General features: G+C 31.1%; 1 protein-coding gene and 2 long non-coding RNA genes across 9 annotated transcripts in view; 2 read left to right on the top strand and 1 right to left on the bottom strand.

Annotated features, from left to right (window-relative positions):
- LOC114916031 (uncharacterized) lies at window positions 1–2,734 on the top strand. Its single transcript, XR_003804337.2, has 2 exons — window positions 1–396; window positions 2,188–2,734. It is a non-coding gene; the product is annotated as an uncharacterized LOC114916031 (long non-coding RNA).
- Window positions 2,735–3,917: 1,183 nt separating this feature from the next.
- The window catches only part of LOC109803553 (MADS-box protein SOC1), a 35,596-nt gene continuing 19,096 nt past the window's right edge, over window positions 3,918–20,417 (bottom strand). For all 7 annotated transcript variants that reach the window (XM_029271810.2, XM_029271801.2, XM_020365179.3 and 4 more), the window contains exons 5-10: window positions 14,712–14,796; window positions 5,842–5,903; window positions 5,633–5,732; window positions 5,513–5,554; window positions 5,191–5,232; window positions 3,918–4,463 (exon numbers count right to left, since the gene is read on the bottom strand). In XM_029271810.2, the coding sequence (XP_029127643.1) occupies window positions 4,314–4,463; window positions 5,191–5,232; window positions 5,513–5,554; window positions 5,633–5,732; window positions 5,842–5,903; window positions 14,712–14,796 (481 nt within the window). In that variant the 3' untranslated portion in view covers window positions 3,918–4,313. The remainder of the gene's footprint in view (window positions 4,464–5,190; window positions 5,233–5,512; window positions 5,555–5,632; window positions 5,733–5,841; window positions 5,904–14,711; window positions 14,797–20,417) is intronic.
- LOC109803562 (uncharacterized) lies at window positions 6,942–19,493 on the top strand. The gene is made up of 3 exons (XR_002240187.3): window positions 6,942–7,052; window positions 7,347–7,380; window positions 18,994–19,493. It is a non-coding gene; the product is annotated as an uncharacterized LOC109803562 (long non-coding RNA).

Genomic DNA, 20,417 nt, shown 5'->3' with positions numbered 1-20,417 from the left:
CCGTTTGTACTTTGTTTTTTCTTTCATTTTTCTTCCCTTTCAAATTTATCTCAACACCAACTTATTCACTTCAATAATGCATCATGCATACCAACCTTCATTGTTCCATCTAACAAACTCACCTAACATTTCTCCCTCTTGTGCCACATTAATTTCCCATGTTTCCTGCATAATATGGCGAGGCAAACAAGGAACTTCAAAAAGGTGTGTGTTTCGTGAAGTTTCTCATATTTGTCACGATGGTAGCAATGTGTAGCTCTCACAGATCCAGAAATTAAGCCAAAGATTCAAGAATTTTGAGTTTCTTCCCACATTGTGATCTTCAGAAAAAAGCAACTTGGTGATAAAAAAATATAAAATTGCAGGGTGCTGCTCCTGTTACAAGTTCCTCTTTTGGTATGGCTTTTAGCTATTTTCTTCGATTCATTCATGCCCATTTTGGTTATTTGGCTCATTGGTGCTGTGTCAGTGTCAACCATGAATATCTTGAGTTTTGATTGGATTTTGTCTTTTTGTTTTGGTTTATGTTTCAATGCTAGTTTTGATTACGAAGAAAGTCGTATGGAACGAAATGAGGTGACTTACGAAGTTAGATGAGTTCTTAGGGTTTATTTTTTGTCATTTATTTAGAAAATAACTTTGTTAGAAGAACTTTACTAGGTCTTTATCTACTTGATCTTATTTTAAAAGAAATTAGTCTAAGTAACCACAAATAGAAGAAAGAAAAAAAATGAGGTTTTGTTCTGAATTTGGTATATAGATCTTTAGTTCTGATTGGTTCTAAGGCACTATTCTCCATTTTAAGTTTTTATTTTTTATTTATTAAAAACTGTACTTTTTCTTTAGTTTCTCCACATGCCTGTTTTGATGGTTGTGTTCAAGTATTTGCTTGTTGAATTCCAGAGTTTGGATTCTCAGTAGAGCCAACAATCTCGACTGGGGTTATTTCTCCCTTCAAAAATCAAAATTCCATGTTATCACTTTTTTGATATCATAATGTGTAGTTTATTTATTGCTAAAGCTTGTTTTTTCCTTATTAATTATTCTTTTTTGTTTTTCTTAAGTCCCAAATAATTAATAATAATTAAGTAAATTAGTTAATTTGATTATTAACATTAAATTTATTTTAAGTTATATATTTTCTTAAAATTATGTTTAATATTAATGCAACATACTCTTATTTAAAAAAAAATTGTATTAATTTTAATATCCTGCTTTTGTTGTCTCGTGATTTTGGGGAATTTTTTACCTATATATTATTTTTTTTTAAAAAAATTACCCAATTAACAACTGTGCAGGTTTATTTACCAAGTTAGAACCATTCACTGTTCAAGCTCAGAATTCAGTTCCGGGAAACCGAATTCTGAGCATCAAAGTATTATTTTTTTTTGTTTTTTCAACTCAGAATTCGGTTCCCGGGGAACCGAATTTTGAGTTGGTTTTATATATATTTTTTTCTTCGTGCATGTAGGGAAACGTGGGCAGCTGTTGGAAGCGGAACGGCCCGTTCCGAAAGCAGAACGTGCCGTTCTGCTTAAAGACTCATAGTGACATTTCTGAAAGTGAAACGACCCGTTTTGCTTTCGGAACAGTCCGTTCTAGGCTCGTTTCACTTTCAGAAATGTCACTCTGAGTCTTTAAGCAGAACGGCCCGTTCTGCTTTCGGAACGGGCCGTTTCGCTTCCAACAGCTGCCCACGTTTCCCCACATGCACGAAAAAAAAAAAAATATAAAACCAACTCAGAATTCGGTTCCCCGGGAACCGAATTCTGAGCTTGAACAGTGAATGGTTCTAACTTCGTAAATAAACCTGCGGGAACCGAATTCTGAGTTTGAACAGTGAATGGTTCTAACTTGGTAAATAAACCTGCACAGTTGTTAATTGGGTAATTTTTAAAAAAAAAATAATATATAGGTAAAAAATTCGATTTTGGGACACTCTTCGAAATTGGAAGGTATAAGTTCATTTTGACTGAAAAGAATCATCGGATTTCTGACAACTAGTTAAATATATGCGTGCAATGGCTATTAATTGGATCCTGCAGAGTTTAAAATTGAACTGTAGCTTGTGCAGTTAATGTTATAAATTATAAAAAGCAAAATCATGATTTATTTTAATTGAAAAGGAATAATTTGAAGGTTCCTTAAAGATTAATTAACACCACCTAATAGTTTCTCCTATATCAGATGGCGACAGGGTGGAGGGCTGTTTTAAAGTCTAACCACTCTTTCTTGAGTCTGCTGTTGAAACTGGTCTGAATTTGGAAAGAACTGGAAAGAAATTGTATTCTTGACTGAAGACAATGATTCTTGCAAGGAAAAATCTGGTCATAATAAAGAAGTTTCACTACTCAAATCCCAATCCAATGAAGTTGGAACATATGGAGCAGAGGGCTAGTGGAAGTTTCATCTATAAACAAATTAAAACCTACAACATTATTTTTCTCTGCTAACTTGATGGTGTTATATTGATAAAAAAATATTATTTGATAAAATGGTTTAACTCCTTTTGACTACATCGATCTTAATAGCCACAGTAATACTTCTGGTCACAACTTTGTGTTCAAGGTAAGATGGAATCCCAGTTCTTTATAAAGAAAGAAGTGCTCAATCACTTGAGGTAGCAAATTTTGGTGTGTCATATATTGATAATACTATTGTAGTTAAGTGACTAGGGCAGTCTAGAGATTGTCTTTCATACACAGAATGAATGGACTCTATGGAGGATTAACCAGCTGTTCTCTTCAATTTCGCTCCTTGCCTATCCAAAATGAGTTGTTGCCATAAATCCTTACATGGTAACTGTCTCAGAAGTTTAAAATTAAACAAGGGTTTCTGATTTTAATGCGGAAGCAGATGGTACAGTTGGAGAGTAGGGGATTTTTGAGATTGGAATCATGAGACTGCACAACTGATAATTATAATCTAACAAAAAAAATATTATTTTCACTGGTTAGGGTTGGATATAGGTACTCTCTATTTGTGATCAGTCATTAGTCAACACATCTTGGAGAATTGCATAGATTATGATGGGAGAAAGCATATAAATGATTGTGAATCTTTCATTTTTTGATGAAGCGGTGAAAGACAAGATAAATGACAAGCCATGAGAGAAGATAACAAAGCCACTTAGAAGAAAAGTACTGAGAAAATTTGTAGTTCTTTTTTAGCATTATGAAAACTGTAGGTCAAATGAATATTCAAAAACAAAGAAAAATATTAAAGTGGCTTGAAAATTGAGATACAATTAAGTTAGGCTGGGCTAGATTTTGAGTTAGAAATACATCCAAACCAATTAAAAAAATTTGGTTGAGACAATTCCAAAAATAAAAAAGAAACAAAGTAACTCAAACCAAACCAATCAAGGTTTAGGGCAACTAGGATGTAGTTTATAATTTATTAAATAAACTCTATTTGAAAATGTTAAAAAAAAAAGTTGTATATGGAGTCTAATTGATTTTTTTTTTCTTTTTGAGAAAAAAAAAACAAGGAAGTTGAATTATTTTTTGAACACCCAAAGATAAGCTGTTGCACATTTGACCTAAATTTGAAGACTTCTTAATATGACTAAATCATCCTTGACTTTGACCTAAATAAGAAATTTAAAATTAATGTGTAAGAAATAATAAGAGTATAAAGTTTAGGATTTTCCAGAATCCCAGGTATATGAAAGTTTAATGCGAGAGAATTGAAATTATATTTGGTATTCATGAGTGTAGCATTAATATTCATGTAAATTGTGGAAGAGGTCATACATTATTGTATTTGGAATTTCGGGTTGAAAAAGAAGCCTAATTAAACTATAATCAGCTTAATATTCAATGTTCTTATCCTGATACAACTTACTCTTTTGTTAACTTTACTAGTCACATACCACACCAATTAAAACTTCTACCATAACTAAGAAAGCTCAAGAGTCAAAGAAAGTCGTGCATTTATTAAACCCCAGAATGGCAACCATACAACTACTGAGTCTAAAATACAAGTATTTTGAGGATATTATCAAACAAAACAAATCACTCCCACAATTACCATACAGTAATACTATATCCTCCTACAACATCCTCCCAATAATCTTCTTAACACTTTATAAAGAAAGTATTAAATGAAAACATAAAAGCATTTAACACTTAGGAAATATTGAAAATATTTAATACTTTCTTCATTTAATTAATATTAGAAGGATTATGAGAAAGATATTGTAAGAGGATTTAGAATTATTCTATTATTATCATGCATCAGCATACATGTAATTGATGATACAGTTAGGCTTACTGTTATTTTAATTTGCATAGCCAGGGACTAAATAATTTTCAACTGGACCTGATGACGCCCCTTGTTCTTGAATGAGGAAGTCCAATAAACAATTCGGTCTCCACATCTGAACTTAGAGAACTTTCTGCATAGTTTTGGGGTTGATTTTCAGTCTGATCCTTTGTTGTTGGCTGTGGATCGGTGCCATGCTGCATAGAATTTCCATTTTAAGTTTTCATTCTAAATGAATTAATAAGATTAGTAAAACAATTGTCCAAACAAGATATGCAAACTATGAGAGATTGCTTCAAGTTTGATGCCAAAAGTTGAAGTTCACGGTTTCAATCAAGGGTTTGTCTAGATAATTTTTTTTTCCAAAAATACTTGTAAGAGAACGAAATGAGAAGTAAAAATGGAATTAACTAGCTTTTATATAAGTTAATTTATAAAAATTCTCATATATTAGTTTCACTAAAAAAATTATTTTTATTTATGTATATATTAATTTTAATTTGTGAAAAAATTATGTAATTTTTTTCCTTCTTACTTCTCCTCTAAAAGTACTTTTAAAGAAATTTATTCAAAAGAAATTTCAAGAACATATTTAATTTGATAAAATAATTCATATTTTCATTAATAACTACAAAAATGTGATCTTATTCTTTTTTTTTTTCAAAGATTTATTTGTTTTTATTTTTTCTTGTATAACTTTGAAAGTAAAAAGTAAAGTGACATTTTTATAATTATTGGTCAAAAAAGGCATTTTCACAAAATTTTAGTACGAGACTATATGTATGTATTCTCTGTAAGAAACAATCCTGCTTGAAATAACTAAGGATCACTATGGATAACAATTTTGTAAAATCAATCAAGCTTTAAAATTTCTACAAATCAATAATAGGGCACAAAATAAATTCCGAATAGCAGTAACTTCACCTTCTCAGAGAGCCTGGCCTTTTCCTCCAGTAGAGCTTTTTCCTGAATTGAATTACAAATACAGTCAAAATCTTTTTGATATAAATGCTTGCAGAGAATTTTTTTCAACGTTCGGAACTTTTGGAAAAGGAAATAAACCATGAAGCAGTTTTTTATTGGCATGTATCATAAACTAAGAATCACACATAAGTAGAAAATCACAAACTCTTAGAAAAAGGATGAAAGGATAGTAGAAATGTTTCTTAGAAAAACCTTTGACAATTGGTCACAACTACATAGGGAATAAAATCAAATCCAAATCACTTTGTTGAAGACACCTTACCTTTTCTTTTAGTTCTTCAATTTGTTCCATGAAAACCTGAGTCTGGAGAATAGAAAGTTGAGATTAAAATAACTTTGGAAATTTAATAGAAAATGATATATGTTTGTTAATGATTCTAACCTTTCTTGCTCGAACATTACTTATACTCCTCTGCAACTGTTGTTCTATTCGGTGCAGTTCCTCAATGGAGCAAGACCCCAAACCTTCTCCCAAGAATTTCCTGATGGAATCAAATTACAAATGCAACATGTTCTTTCATCGTGAGTGAGAGAAATAAAACATTGAGTGTAAACATTTATCAACATGAATAGAAATTCAAAATTTTTAACCGTTTTGAAGCTTCAAGAAAGTCAATTTTCTTCATCATGTTTGCTGCTTCTTGTTTCAAATGCTGCAACATATTAGGCAATTTATCAGGACTCAAGTTGAATTTGTGACTATGATAAGCAAATACAATAAGCAAGTAGAAATTAACGGAACTCCAATTGAGCAATTCCATTTTTCTCTCATTAACTTCTGAAATGTATTTATTTACATGGATAGATAAAGATGAAATTGTTATAAGTAATTGATGCCAAAAAGTGTAAACTATTTATTTGGCCACAATATGGCATTTAAAGATCAGCTTTAAGTCTGTTACCACTTGCATGAATCTTTGCAAAATTCATCTTAAAATGCAGGCATGAACGGCTAGAATTTATGTAATTAAATTGATTTTTGTGATGTGACTTTATCATTGTAAGTTGTAACTCATAACATCCAATTCCACTAAGACAGTCCAGAATATAATTAGGTCAAAAAGTTTTCTTAAAATTCGCTGCCTACCATATTCTCACAAAGAAGCAGTGGCAATGTTTCAAGCGTGAGAGAAAAGGGTTTCAGGTGTTGTGATTTCTGTAAGGGCAAGTATATACATTCGCAGAAACCCTTTTACCAACTAATCTACACGAGCCACTATATCCTTCTAACCATGTTTGAAAGGAAAAATGATCCATCAAATACAAACAATAAACACAACGCACTATTCTGTATCATTTGTGAGGACAAAAAAAATAAGAAACACCCTTAAAAATGGGCTCACTCAGCTTTAACTGGCACGATTCTTTTGCACTTAAAAATATATACTAGCTAAAACATTTGAAATATGTCATCAGAAATTGCATTCAGTGAAAGGAAAAAAAAAACACTATTCTGCTGCATAATCTAAGCAAAACAACTTATATCATCAATACGTTGCTGCCTAACAATTTTCCCTCGCACCAGAATTAGAAAGTTATTAGAAACTAAATCTGCATATTACACACACAGATAGAGAGATACACGTATATGCAGAGGGAGTCAAGGAAAGATTTGGGGGCAGTTTTGTAATTTTCTTCTAAAACAAAATGTTAAAAAAAAAAGAGAGAAAAAAAGACTCAAGACGATTCCTCTCATTTTCTCCTCCTTTGTGTTGCAACCTTTCCCCTCACTTTTTCTTTCTTCCTTATTTTTCTTCAACTTACACATCACCTTGTCGCACCTGTTGGTAATCAAGTGTAAGGTAAGGTGATATTCTTTGATTCATGCTTCCTTTATCCTAAATCCCATGAATTCTAAATCTTTTCTACCTCCAAAATAATTGGTGGGTAGGTATATTTTGGAAATTTGAGTACAAAAATAGAGATTTTTAGTAGTATGTGATAGCAAATGATAATGAGAAGAGAGGTCTTCAAGATTTTTCTGATGGGTTCATTAAAATTTCTAACCCTTATAATTTGGGGATTTTCATCCAACTCCATTTCGTATTTTTAATGTTTAGTGTTACTTATAGATACCATGATTGCTTCTCCTGCAGTTACTGGAAGCTGTTAAATTGATTCTCCATTTTTGTGAGTAGTACTTGGTGACCTTTTTGTTTAATAATTTCTTATACAGGAGAAAAAACTTTTAGAAATACGAATTTCTTTTACTCTGGAAGATCTTATTTTAGAGAGAATTATTTATTTACTAGTTCGTGAGCTATTTGATAATGATGTTAATTTCATCACTTGATTATATTTTTCATTGAACTTGGAGCTTCATAGACTTTTATCTATTTTCAATGAGCTGAATAATTTTACCTTGAAGGATTACGTTTAAGATAAACTATTGTTAGAAGTTATATGATTTCTTGGCTGAACTCTGTTAGAACTTACGATAGCTGGAGATTGTCTTTTGAACAACTTGGTTAAGACATTTTGTGGTTCCTAGATTCAACTTGATGGTTGTTTTTCCCATCTGAAGGTTATGTTTTAAAGAAAACCATGATGGTTCTATGTTAGAGTAATGTTTGCCATTAGCGAGTGACTTAACAGCGTATGTGCATAGAGTTTATTTATTAGCACTATTGGATGAAGGGAGACCCTTTGGCTTTCTTGTGAATTATTAATGTAGACCCTAATTATATGAATAGACCCTGGTGGAAGCACTGCCCCTGGTTTAAGAATTCCCACGGGGTGAATGGACCTTGTGATCCAACATAATATAATATAGGTTTACTTAGATAAATTTTTTCAAAAGCATTTCTTTGCAAAAAATATTAAGGAAAAGATACATAAATTTATTCATAAGCTAAAATTAGTTTATGCGTAAACTAATTTATAAAAGTTTTATCTTATTAGCTTCTGCAAAATTTTATTTTTAATTTATACATAAGTCAGTTTTAGTTTATAAAAAAACTTATTTTAATTTTTTCTCTTATTATTTTTTCTTAAGTGTTTATGGGAAAATTTATCCAAACCGATCCCATATCTTTAATGTTTATTCATGTCTTTAATTTTGAGATTACAACCAGCTTGGACTTACATAGCTTTTCACTTACAATCCAATATGATTTATTTTATGTTTGATAAATAAATCATAGTTTCAGATTATTTTTACTAATTATGAGCAAGATTTGATAAATAGAAGATTTTCATTTTATGATATGAATTGCTGTTAGTTTTTTCACAAGAGAAATAAAAACAGTAAGAGTACAAGAATGATACTAAGAAATTTTAAATGAAAAATGTTGGAGTTGAAGTGTGAAGTGAGTCCTATATTAATTAAAGTTGGACATGTTGAAATTTGTTAAATTATGATGCAAATTCTAGAAAAGAAAAAGAAAATTCTAGAAGAATAAGATAAGGTTTATAAAGAAAAAGAAAATTCTAGAAACATAAGATAAGATGTACAGGTCTCTAGAAAAAACTAAAAAAGTGTAGAGACTTGAAAAGTTTAGAAAATTCTAGATAATTCCACTATCATCTAGAGATGGAGCACCATGCCTATAAATAGGCAAATTGGGACTCATTGTAACAACAACAACAATTATCACTACTACTACTCTCTAAATACAAATAAGTTTTTATTATTCCACCAACTATTCTCTTGACAACTATCATATTCTAACAGTGGTACCAGAGCTATGTTCGGTCATCTACTAGACGTAGAAAAATCATCTAACTACTTCTAAAATTCCCTTCTATACTTATAAACATTTTTCTTTAATCTATGGCCTCCAATTTCGTTAATTTTTCATCTGTCCCTCTACCAGTTTTTACTGGTGAAAATTTTGATCTTTGGAAGCTCAAACTAAAGACATATTTTATCTCACAAAAATTGTGGGATATCGTTCTATCTGGTTATACAAAACCAGATAATACTAGCACTGTGTCTAAGGAGGAGTAGAAGAAGTTAGAAGATTGTGAACAAAAGGATGCTCAAGCACTGTTTGTTCTTCAACAAGCTGTGGGAGAAAGTATCGCTAGAAGGATCATGGATGTCGATACTGCAAAAAAGGCATGGGATATTTTGGAAGAAGAATTTGAAGGCAATGAATAGGTACGCTCCATCAAGCTACACTATCTAAGAAGAGAATTTGAGACCATTAAAATGAAGGAATCCGAGACCATAGAAGAATACTATGGAAGAAAAAAAGAAATAGTTAATAAAATGAAATTATATGGAAAAGAAATTAAAGAGAAGAGAGTGGTAGAAAAAATTCTTATCATTCTCACAGAAAAATATGATTCCATTGTAGCTTCCATAGAAACTTCCTCAGATCCATCTTCTCGATCGGTGAATAAATTAATTGGTCTCCTAGGAGCGCACGAAGCAAGATTAAATAGTCGTGTCGATAAAAATTCAGTTGAAAATGCATTTCAATCAAAACTTAAATTACAGTCTAAAAATAAAGAAGATGGAGGAAAGAAAAATGTTGGAGAATATTCTAGAAACAAAGATTCTAGAAATTTCTCTGGAAACAAAAAAGATAAATACCCTTTATGTGGTATTTGCAATAAGCCGGGACATGCAGAAAAAGATTATTGGCATCGTGATAAGCCAATATGTCATTATTGCAATAAACTCGGTCATGTGGAGAAGTACTGTCGTAACAAAAATAAACATCAAGCAAATTTTGTCGAAGAGCATAATCAAGAGCAACGTCTGATCTATGCTAACAAAGAATCTTGTGACAACGGAGATGGAAGCTAGTACTTGGATAGTGGATGTAGCAATCACATGGCCAAGGACCAAAGCATCTTCAAAGACATTGATAACTCCGTCAAAGTCAAAGTTTGACTGGGAAACGACACCATGGTGGAGTCTCAAGGCAAAGGCACTCTCGTGGTGGAGACAAAGAAAGGTACAAGACTCATCAAGGACGTGTTACTAGTTCCCAATCTTAAAGAAAATCTTTTAAGCATTGGCCAAATGATGGAAAATGGGTATTCTCTTCACTTTAAAAGAAATATATGCAAAATTTATGATAGTAAAAGGTTAGAGATTGGCCAAGTAAAAATGGAGAAGAGAAATAGAAGTTTTCCTTTAAGCTTCAACCGTGGCACTAATATTGCCATGAAGGTAGAAGTTGATGACTCATGGCTTTGGCATCGGAGATTTGGCCATTTCAATATTCATGCCTTAAAGTTTCTACATCAGAAAGGTATGATGAGAGATTTACCCAGCCTAAAGGAAAATAATGAAGCTTGTGAAGGATGCCTTCTCGGAAAGCAACATAGATTACCATTCTCAAGCAGTAATGCATGGAGAGCCAATGACTTGTTGGAGCTAATTCATACAGATGTTTGTGGACCGATGAGGACACCATCACACACCAACAACAGGTATTTCATCCTCTTCATTGATGACTTTTCTAGAATGACGTGGGTCTATTTTCTAAAGACAAAGTCAGAAGTCTTTGGAATATTTAAGAAATTCAAGGCCCTTGTCGAAAAGCAAAGTAGAAAACAAATAAAAGTACTTAGAAGTGATCGTGGCAAAGAGTATACATCTCGCGAGTTTGACAAATTTTGCGAAGATGAAGGCATAGAGCGACAACTTACAATCGCATATACTCCACAACAAAATGGTGTGTCAGAGAGAAAGAATCGCACAGTCATGGAGATGGCGAGATCGATGTTGAAGGAGAAAGGACTACCAAATACATTCTAGGCTGAAGCAGTCTACACTGCAGTCTACCTACTCAACAGATGTCCTACTAAGGCAGTTCAGGACAAGACTCCAATAGAAGCTTGGAGTGGGAAGAAGTCATCAGCTAAGCACCTAAGGGTCTTTGGATCTATCTGCTACATTCATGTGCTAGATGAAAAAAGGCATAAGTTAGAAGACAAGACCGTACGAGGCATATTCTTGGGATACAGTTCACAGTCAAGAGGCTACCGAGTCTACAATCTTCAAACAAAGAAGCTAACAATTAGTAGAGATATTGAAGTAGCTGAAAATGCTACTTGGAACTAGGAAGAAAAACAAATTGAGAAGAAGACTGTATACATGCCCATCAATCAACCAACTACATCAAACCTGGAAGACAACAATCAAGACATTGTTATCTCTCCAGAATCTCCAAGAATAGTTTCACAACAAGAAGAATCATCACTTGAGTCTACTCTGAGACGAGTTAGATCACTAGTAGATATATATGAAACCTGCAACTTGGCCATACTTGAACCAGGAAGCTTTGAAGAGGCAGCAGACCAAGAAGTATAGGTCAAGGCTATGGAAGAAGTGATTAAAATGATTGAGAAGAATATTACATGGGAGCTCGTAGATTGCCCTCATGGAAAAGATATCATTGGAGTAAAATGGGTATATAAAACAAAGCTTAATCCTGATGGAACTATACAAAAACACAAAGCAAGATTGATCGCTAAAGGCTACTCACAACAGCCAGGAGTGGACTACAATGAGACATTTGCTCCAGTCGCACGCCTAGACATAATAAGAGCTTTAATAGCTCTTGCAGCACATAAAGGATGGAACATCTATCAACTGGATGTCAAGTCTGCATTCCTCAATGGCGTACTTGAAGAAGAGATCCATGTGGAGCAACCACCAGGATTCGTGATTAAAGGCCATGAAGGCAAAGTGTTGAGATTGAAGAAAGCTTTATATGACCTGAAGCAAGCTCCTTGAGCATGGCATAGCAAGATCGACCAGTACTTCACTGATCATGGATTCAGGAGGAGTAAGAGTGAGCCTACACTATACATCAAGACTCAAGGTCAGCATACTCTCTTACTCTCTCTATATGTAGATGATCTTATTTACACTGGAACCAATACAAAAATGATGATGGAGTTTAAAGAAGACACGATAAAGACCTTTGAGATGACAGATCTTGGCTTGATGAGTTACTTCCTCGGTATAGAGGTAAGTCAGAGAAGTGATGAAATATTCATCTCACAAAAGAAATATACAGAAGTTTTCTGAAGAAATTTAATATGTACGGGTGCAAACATGTAAGTACACCGCTAGTGACGAATGAGAAACTACAAAAGGTGGATGGAGCACTAGAAGCTGATGCATCCCGATATAGGAGTCTAGTTGGAAGTTTACTTTATTTGACAGCTACACGACCAGACATCATGTTCGCTACAAGTCTTCTATCAAGATTCATGCAAAAGCCAAGTCAAATTCACTATGGAACAGGAAAAAGAATATTGAGATATCTACAAGGCACAAGGGAGTTTGGTATATGGTATAAAACCATGACCAAATCAAGGATGATTGGCTATACCGACAGTGATTGGGCAGGATCAATAGATGACATGAAGAGTACATCAGGATATGCCTTCTCACTAGGATCTGGATTTTTCTATTGGGCGTCAAAGAAGCAAGCAACAGTTGCACAATCAACAGTAGAAGCAACGCATATAGCAGCTGCTGAAACTACAAGTCAAGCAATATGGCTACGGAGAATACTTGAAGAAATGAGTGAACAACAAGATGGACCGACTGTTATATACTGTGACAACAGATCAGCAATAGCAACGACAAATAATCCAATTCATCACAAAGAACGAAACACATAGTCATCAAATATCACTTCATCAGAGAAGCAGAGACAACTAAGCAAATTAAACTTGAATACTGCTCAACAGAAGATCAAGTTGCAGACATATTTACAAAGGCACTACCAAGAGCGAAGTTTGAACAACTACGAACTATGCTTGGAGTTACCGAAATTTGTATCAAGGAGGAGTGTTAAATTATGATGAAAATTCTAGAAAAGAAAGAAAATTCTAGAAGCATAAGATAAGGTGTATAAAGAAAAAGAAAATTCTAGAAATATAAGATAAGATGTACAAGTCTCTAGAAAAAACTAAAAGAGTGTAGAGACTTGAAAAGTTTAGAAAATTCTAGATAATTCTACTGTCATCTAGAGATGGAGCACCATGCCTATAAATAGGCAAATTGGGACTTCATTATAACAACAACAACAATTATACTACTACTACTACTCTCTAAATACAAATAAGTTTCTATTATTCCACCAACTATTCTCTTGACAACTATCATATACTAACAAAATTATATAAGTGAGAAGAATTCACCTACCTAATATCTTAAGGTTTTATGTTAAGATGTAATGTCAAACTTAATTGTATAATTTGTTCACTATCTATGAATAGAGTGCTCCCTGGTATTTAAACTCCCTAACTCAACAAAAAATTCTCCTAACATAAAAAGAAGACTCAATAGAAAAGTCTCTTGATACAAAAAGAATAATCAAGCAACATAATCCTTGCATCACTCTTGGACACATGCTTGTTTTGAATGAATGCTTAGTGTTCCTATTTACAGCAGAGGTGTGTGGCTTCTTCAAATAATGATTAATGGATGGTAATTAATATTTGCATTTCGAAGAATCATTAATTAGGGATGTTTTTCTTCCTTTATCTTCCCCCATGTATCAAAATTATGGTGCTCCATCAATTAAGAAGGAATTCCCACATAAACCCTATTATACTTTATTGATAAAGTATTCCGTCTTAGAACCTTGATATACTCTTTTTCCTTTTTTTTTATAGCTATTATCCTTTTGGTGTTTATCATTGATCTTAGTTAGGAAATGAATTTTGAATAAATGAGATTCATTTTAAAATGTTTGGTATAGATATATAAATATTTGTGATTTTTAATAAATTTGAATCAACAATAAATAGTGTGTTTACTAATATTTCTCATACATTTTGAGGAATGTCAAGAACTGAACCTAACACTTAATTTTATGTGAGATGAACACAATTTTATGACTTTTATTAAAATTCAGGTAAATAAAAAGTATATTAGAGAATTTGTTGGTAGTATTTCTCTCATTAGGATGTTAAGGGTAGGCTTGTTAGGTTAAGTTATTGCTGAAGCATATGCACCGGTCATCTCTAATTCATCACATAAGAGCTATTTTGTGGGAAGGTTGTTCAAAAAAAAAATTTTAAAAAAAAAGTTATTCTACATTTATATATATATATATATATATATATATATATATATATATATAAAAGAAGTAAGAGTTGTTTCTTATAATAAAACAATTTAAAAAAAAAAAACAGTTTAGATAAACACATAAAAATAAACTGTTTATTTATTGAAAAAAAAAACTTGAACAAACATGCTCAATAGGTGAGGAAAATGGAAGAAAGAGGTATTTAATATTTATTTTGGACCGGACAATAATTATTTAATTAGTTTGGTCTTGAACACTAAAGGCTTATACGTTTTAGTCTTACAGCAAGACAGGCAACACAAAATGAAAAAACATTGAGGAAAGCTTAAAGCATACACGTTTTCATCAGCATGAGGTTAATCATATCACAAATTAAAGTATGAAAACACTACTAGATAAAGAATAGGGGACTTTGAAGAAAGACATGCAACCACAATAGGTATAATTAACCTGCATATTTTGTTCAACTGTTCTGAATGAAGTTGGAGTGTCATTCTTGGTATGCCTGCGGTATCGTTCAATTGTCTCCTGCATGCTGTATCATTAAAGCCAATATTAAGTAAATGAACACTTGCTTAGAAAATGAGAAAATATATAGAGGAGGACATGATCAATGTCTTGCAAGGGTTATGGTTGACAACAAACTAAGAAAATGAAAAATGGGAAGGGAAACTTAAATTGTATCTTAGTTTTAATTTTAGTGCAATATAAATGGGAGAAACAAAATGAAGAGCAAACAGAAAAGTCACAAATTCATTGGTTTTCATTGGTATAATACTTATTTTGTTCATTTCTATTATGAAAATGATGCGGGAACTTTTGAATTCATTAAATACAAATTCTTTCTTATATTGAAAAATCTTTGCTCCTTTCTTTTTTATTGATTTTCTTTCATCTATGTTGGATACCATTATTTGGTTGAATCAAAAATGATTCTATTATCTCTGTATTCACAATTCAATATACACAGATATATACCATATATCTATCTATATTATATGCCCCTACTTCTAGTATTTTTTTATGCAATTAGGGATACTCGAACGGTCGATTCTCTTTTTTTTCGTCTTAGTTTTTTATTTTTTCGAACGAAAACATGGGAATCTTTAATTATTATCTGGGTTGGGCTTTTCTTTTTCTTTCCTTTTTTTGTTTAAATAAATAATCTATTTATTCATATAGAATTAATATAACTAAAATGAATTTAATGGCCATAAAAAACCATTATTTTCTTTTAATGTCGAATTCATTTCGAAATATTGAATTCCTAGTTACTTACTCAAATTTACTTTCATTTTAATATATATATTTTTTAATAATCCAATATATAATAATAAAATATCTTATAATTCTAATGTAATGAAATTTTCTGTTATTTGGAAATAATTCAAATGAATGCCCTAATTTTATTTCTGGGGGGGGATTATAATGGTGAGTTCAAGTTAAGCTCTCATTTACATTCCTCTAATGTCATTGGATTCCCTAAGCAATAGTTCTAAGATCTTCATATCTCCTTCAACAACTTTTTTCCAAAAAACCTTTCCAGACAACCTCTATGACAATGAGGAAGCACCCCCTGTTAGCATATGAACTGATACTCCTTTCGATTTCGAATATGAGCCAAAAAAATCACATTAATATTGACTTCCAATATAAGTAAGTTTTAATTAATTTGACCTGATTTAATGTTAAAATATTCTTCATTTAATTGAGGTTTTGTTTTTAATGATAATTTTTTTAATATTAATTTCCAATAAAAGATACATTCTTTATTAATTAGTTAATTCTTTTACCAAGCAATCATTTGATTTTCTTCTTACATGGAGGCTTTAGTCTTTTTCATCGCTCCACTTGCACTATAGACAATTTTTTTTTTGTTGCTAGAATTCAACTTTTTCTTTTTTCCCAAATGCTTAAAACAACATAAAATTCCATGTCTTTACACGAATTTTTTAGCAAACATATGAAGCCTTTTAATCAACATATGATACATTTTACTTTAAAAAATAATAACAAGTAATATTTTTGATAGACCTAAATTAAGCTTAAGTTTTAGTAGGCGTACAATTACGTTAGCCAGATCACTACTTTTGAAGAAGTTGGATAAAAACATTACCTCTTTATTTTCTTTTTGTATGATTATTTTTTAAAGTGTTAGAAAAATTAACAACTAATATTTTCAAATAAATGAAAAAAGTGGAAAGTCAAGGGATACATTCCAAGAGGTGATGAATGTATCTTGACTCTTAGAAAAATCCACTACCATAATCAAAGAGTATGTAAAGAAGTGAAACATTTATGAATGTAGACTTTGACATCTCCTATAAAAGAATTTATAATGAGAATATACACCATCTAACAAGAAAGAAAGGGGTCATCACCCTATGAGAGAAGTTTTGTAATGAGGAGGATTTTTCAAGTGTTCAAAAACTTATAATGTGATTTGAAATAATGAATATATTTATTGAAATGTTTCCGTGGACATAATTTAAGAAGTGTAGAATCACATTAAATCCATGTCTTCCTATGTCTTATTTATATTTGTGTTGTTATTTGTGTGTTTATACTTTTTGATTTTTCTTGTGTGAAGGGTATTTTTCTCCAGCAAAAAAATTTACAAAATTGACACTGATTAATTTTATTTTTCTTTAGTTGCCTAAATATCTAGCTAGTATAGGACTAATTGCTCAAAGTACAAATTTATTTAAAGAGCTCACTTCTTTCATCAAATGTATTTTCATGAATTTAGACTTGGAAATCAAACACCTAATTACATGTTTAAGGTGCACTTTTGGCCAAGCAACTTAAACATTAAATAGCATTGATCTACCTAGCTAGTTTGCATTTCCTTCTCCCTTCCAGGTACACTTATGAACCGGTCTCAAATATCCTCGTACAGTTGCTTATTTACAACTGTCCTCGAAACATTTAATAATCTATTCTGATTTTTTTTTCAGTGTTCTTTTGCTACTACTTGCAAACCAAACTTGCTTGCATCAGCACTTGATGTATTAAACGTTCCTATAATATAACTCCTTTGTCTACCATACTACCTATCAAGCTTTTAGTTTTCTTTTTTGATAAGTTATTCTAATTTTATTCTAACACACTAAAGTGCAGAGTGCACATTAAAGTACTATTAATTGATAAATCGACAGTTGCAACTCTGATAAAATACATACACTGGTATAACTTACTGTGATACAAATTTAAACCGTTGATAGAGAAATCAGTAGTTATCACAAGACTTTACCTACCTCACACTGGAGAGGAATTAAATCTTATATATAGATAGTAGTCTTTAAATGTGTGGGGATCCTCTCCCTTACTACTTTACTTTAGAGAGTAAAGCGAAGAGTACTAATAACTATTGATTCAAATATCAAATGTAGATATCGTGATTAAATGTTCATAAAATTTGGTGAAATTTACGCCTTATTTAATAAACTTTGTTATGATTTTATAATTTTTAATTAATGAGAGAAGTGTTAAAACAAATGTGTCATAAAGTACATTATTATTATTACTTATTCTTAAATATATTTATGACTCTTGAATTGAGGTATGATTTTGTTTGTATATTATTATTATGGCTGGTGTAAGCAACCTGTTTTGGTCTTATTTGTATAAATTTTTTATAGAAAAAAAACTTTAAAAAAATTAAGTTTATTTCTTAAACTAAACTTAACTTAAGCTAAAAAGAAATATCCAACTATTTGATGTCTGTCAAATCTATGAAAGAAATTGTCTTGATATTCAACAAGATATACTTCTTGATAATAAACAAAATAAAAAATTAAAATTAACATATAAATAAATTAATTTATAGAAGTTATCTCATTTAAAAGTTAATTTTTAACTTATACACAAGGTAATTTTAATTTAGAAAAATTTAGTTCATATTTCTTTTTCTTACACGTGCTTCTTAAAAATTTATCCAAACAGTACATTTGTATATTTTGATTTGCAGAAAACAAATAGCTTTGTTGCACAAATAAGTTGGGATACTCCTCCTACTCCCATGTATGATATATCTATGAACATAAAGTTCTATGTTGACTGAAAAACAATGCAGTTTGGTTACTGTTGGTAATAGCCTGAAAAACAGCCTAGGGCAGATGGCGCTAGTCTGCTACATGTAAGGGTGGAATGGGATTATCAATATGGAGGGTCTTGATTCAATGAAGTTCAATTCAACTAAATTTGAGAGTTATCCCCTTAAACCTGAATTAGTGTTAGAATCAAGCACAATTACATCGATTTAAATACTTGATTATATAATAGTTAATTTCAAACCAATAATTATTAGGCTAATAAAATAAGTTTATAATGCCTTAAAATATGAAGAAAAAAAAATTATTCCTAATTTTATTCATTTTTATCTCTAAAACTACAAAAGTCATATGTTTTTAGCCTCTAGTGAAAGAGTAAATAAAACCGAGTTGTTTTTGCTAAATCTAAAAATTAAAAACAAATTAAATTTGTAAAGGGACTAAAATATTATAATATTTTTATGGATCAAAATCACATTTAAATCTAATTACTATTAACTTGAATGCACATTAAATTGTGTCAGGATTCAAGTTTACTTGTATATTCAAATTTTTTTCTTTTATTGAATTGTGATTTTGTTGTTAGTGTTGTGATTTGGTGTTTGTGTAAATTCTTTTATTGAATTTGATTTTGTGATAACTTCTCTTTTCTTGTGTTTGTCATTTATTCCTCTATCAAGGATTATTACAGTGGTAATGAGAAGGCTATTAGTGTGAATTTGGAGGAGTTTATGGCAGCATCTTTAACACACCAATTCAAGTGTGAGCCTAGTGGAGGAAGGACACTTAGTTGCTTATTGTCATTAGCACATTGACCCACCAAAATCAGTGCAATTTACACACTTCAAAAGCACAAGGAATAAGCTCCATATTTTGTGCACGTTAACAATGCCAAATCTACCGTGAAACACTTGGAGAAATCAAAATGCACGTATTTAGAACAACCAATGCATATTAGTAAAAGCCAGAATCATGCGTGATCTTTCTCTCCTCTAACATTAGAGCTAAAGGAACTTTTTTTAAAAGAATCATGTTGCAAAGGTCATAAAATTCCAATGGAGCACTTGATCTCTTTTCAATTCTATGTTCATTTCTCATTCTGAGTAACTGAATTTCTGTATTTAATTAGGGAATGAGAAATCTCAACCCTAACTTGTGTAATATGAAGTTTTGTTCCTAATTCATGTTAACTTAAGAAAGTTCTGGATAAATCTATCCATAAGTAATTATAAGAGAAAAATAGGAAAAAATAAAATATTTTTTTCATAACCTAAAATTAATTTATTTTTAAGTTAATTTTTATTATTTTTTCAATATTAACTTATCCAAAAACTTATTTTTAATTTTTGTATATGTCAATTTTTCTTCTTGTTTTTTCTTAAATAAATGTTTATGGAGAAATTTATATAAATAGACTCTAACTATTGTTGCTTACTTATTTCTATGTCTAATGTTTTTAATAATTTACTTTTCATGGCACATATTAAATCTATATTGACAACTGAAAATAGGGATCGAAAATAAAACCAAAAAAAACATATAATTGATTATATTTAAGGGATAGAGATTAACAATTCTGAGATCTTTTGGATTTTCAAACTTAATATTTCTTCTAATTTGGGATATTTTAGGAATTAAGATTTCTATTAGAGAGAAAAAGTTGATGTATCAAGCAATTGAACTTCAACCACATTTGTGAACCTAATCTTCTATTTAATTATTTTAATTTGAATTGGAATGAATGTTGAGGGTCCTTAATTGGCTGAAGGTTGGGAAAAATCATTCTCTCTAATCTCTCATATATACATTTTTTTTAAGTTGGAGGGGTCAAGCCCCAAAAGAAAACCCCAAACTAAGGTAAAGAGACCCCTGAAGAATCTCATTCTTGCGGGTGACTGTGATTGCTTTGTGCTATTACTTAGTTTGTTGTTCATAATTGTAATTAAATTCACCCTTTCAAGGTTTAGCCCAAAAAGTTTGTTGGTTGGTAATTAATCGATTCATTGCCCCTTGAGACAAAACTCTATCACTTTACACTAGTTGATAACCACACGTATATGTTCAGCCTGAGTTGAATCCAACTTGGAAGTAGAACATTTCAAAA

This window comes from Cajanus cajan, chromosome 3 (assembly GCF_000230855.2).
Source record: "Cajanus cajan strain Asha chromosome 3, NIPB_CcT2T_4, whole genome shotgun sequence".
NCBI lineage: Eukaryota > Viridiplantae > Streptophyta > Magnoliopsida > Fabales > Fabaceae > Cajanus > Cajanus cajan.
This window is presented reverse-complemented; position numbering and strand designations above follow the sequence as displayed.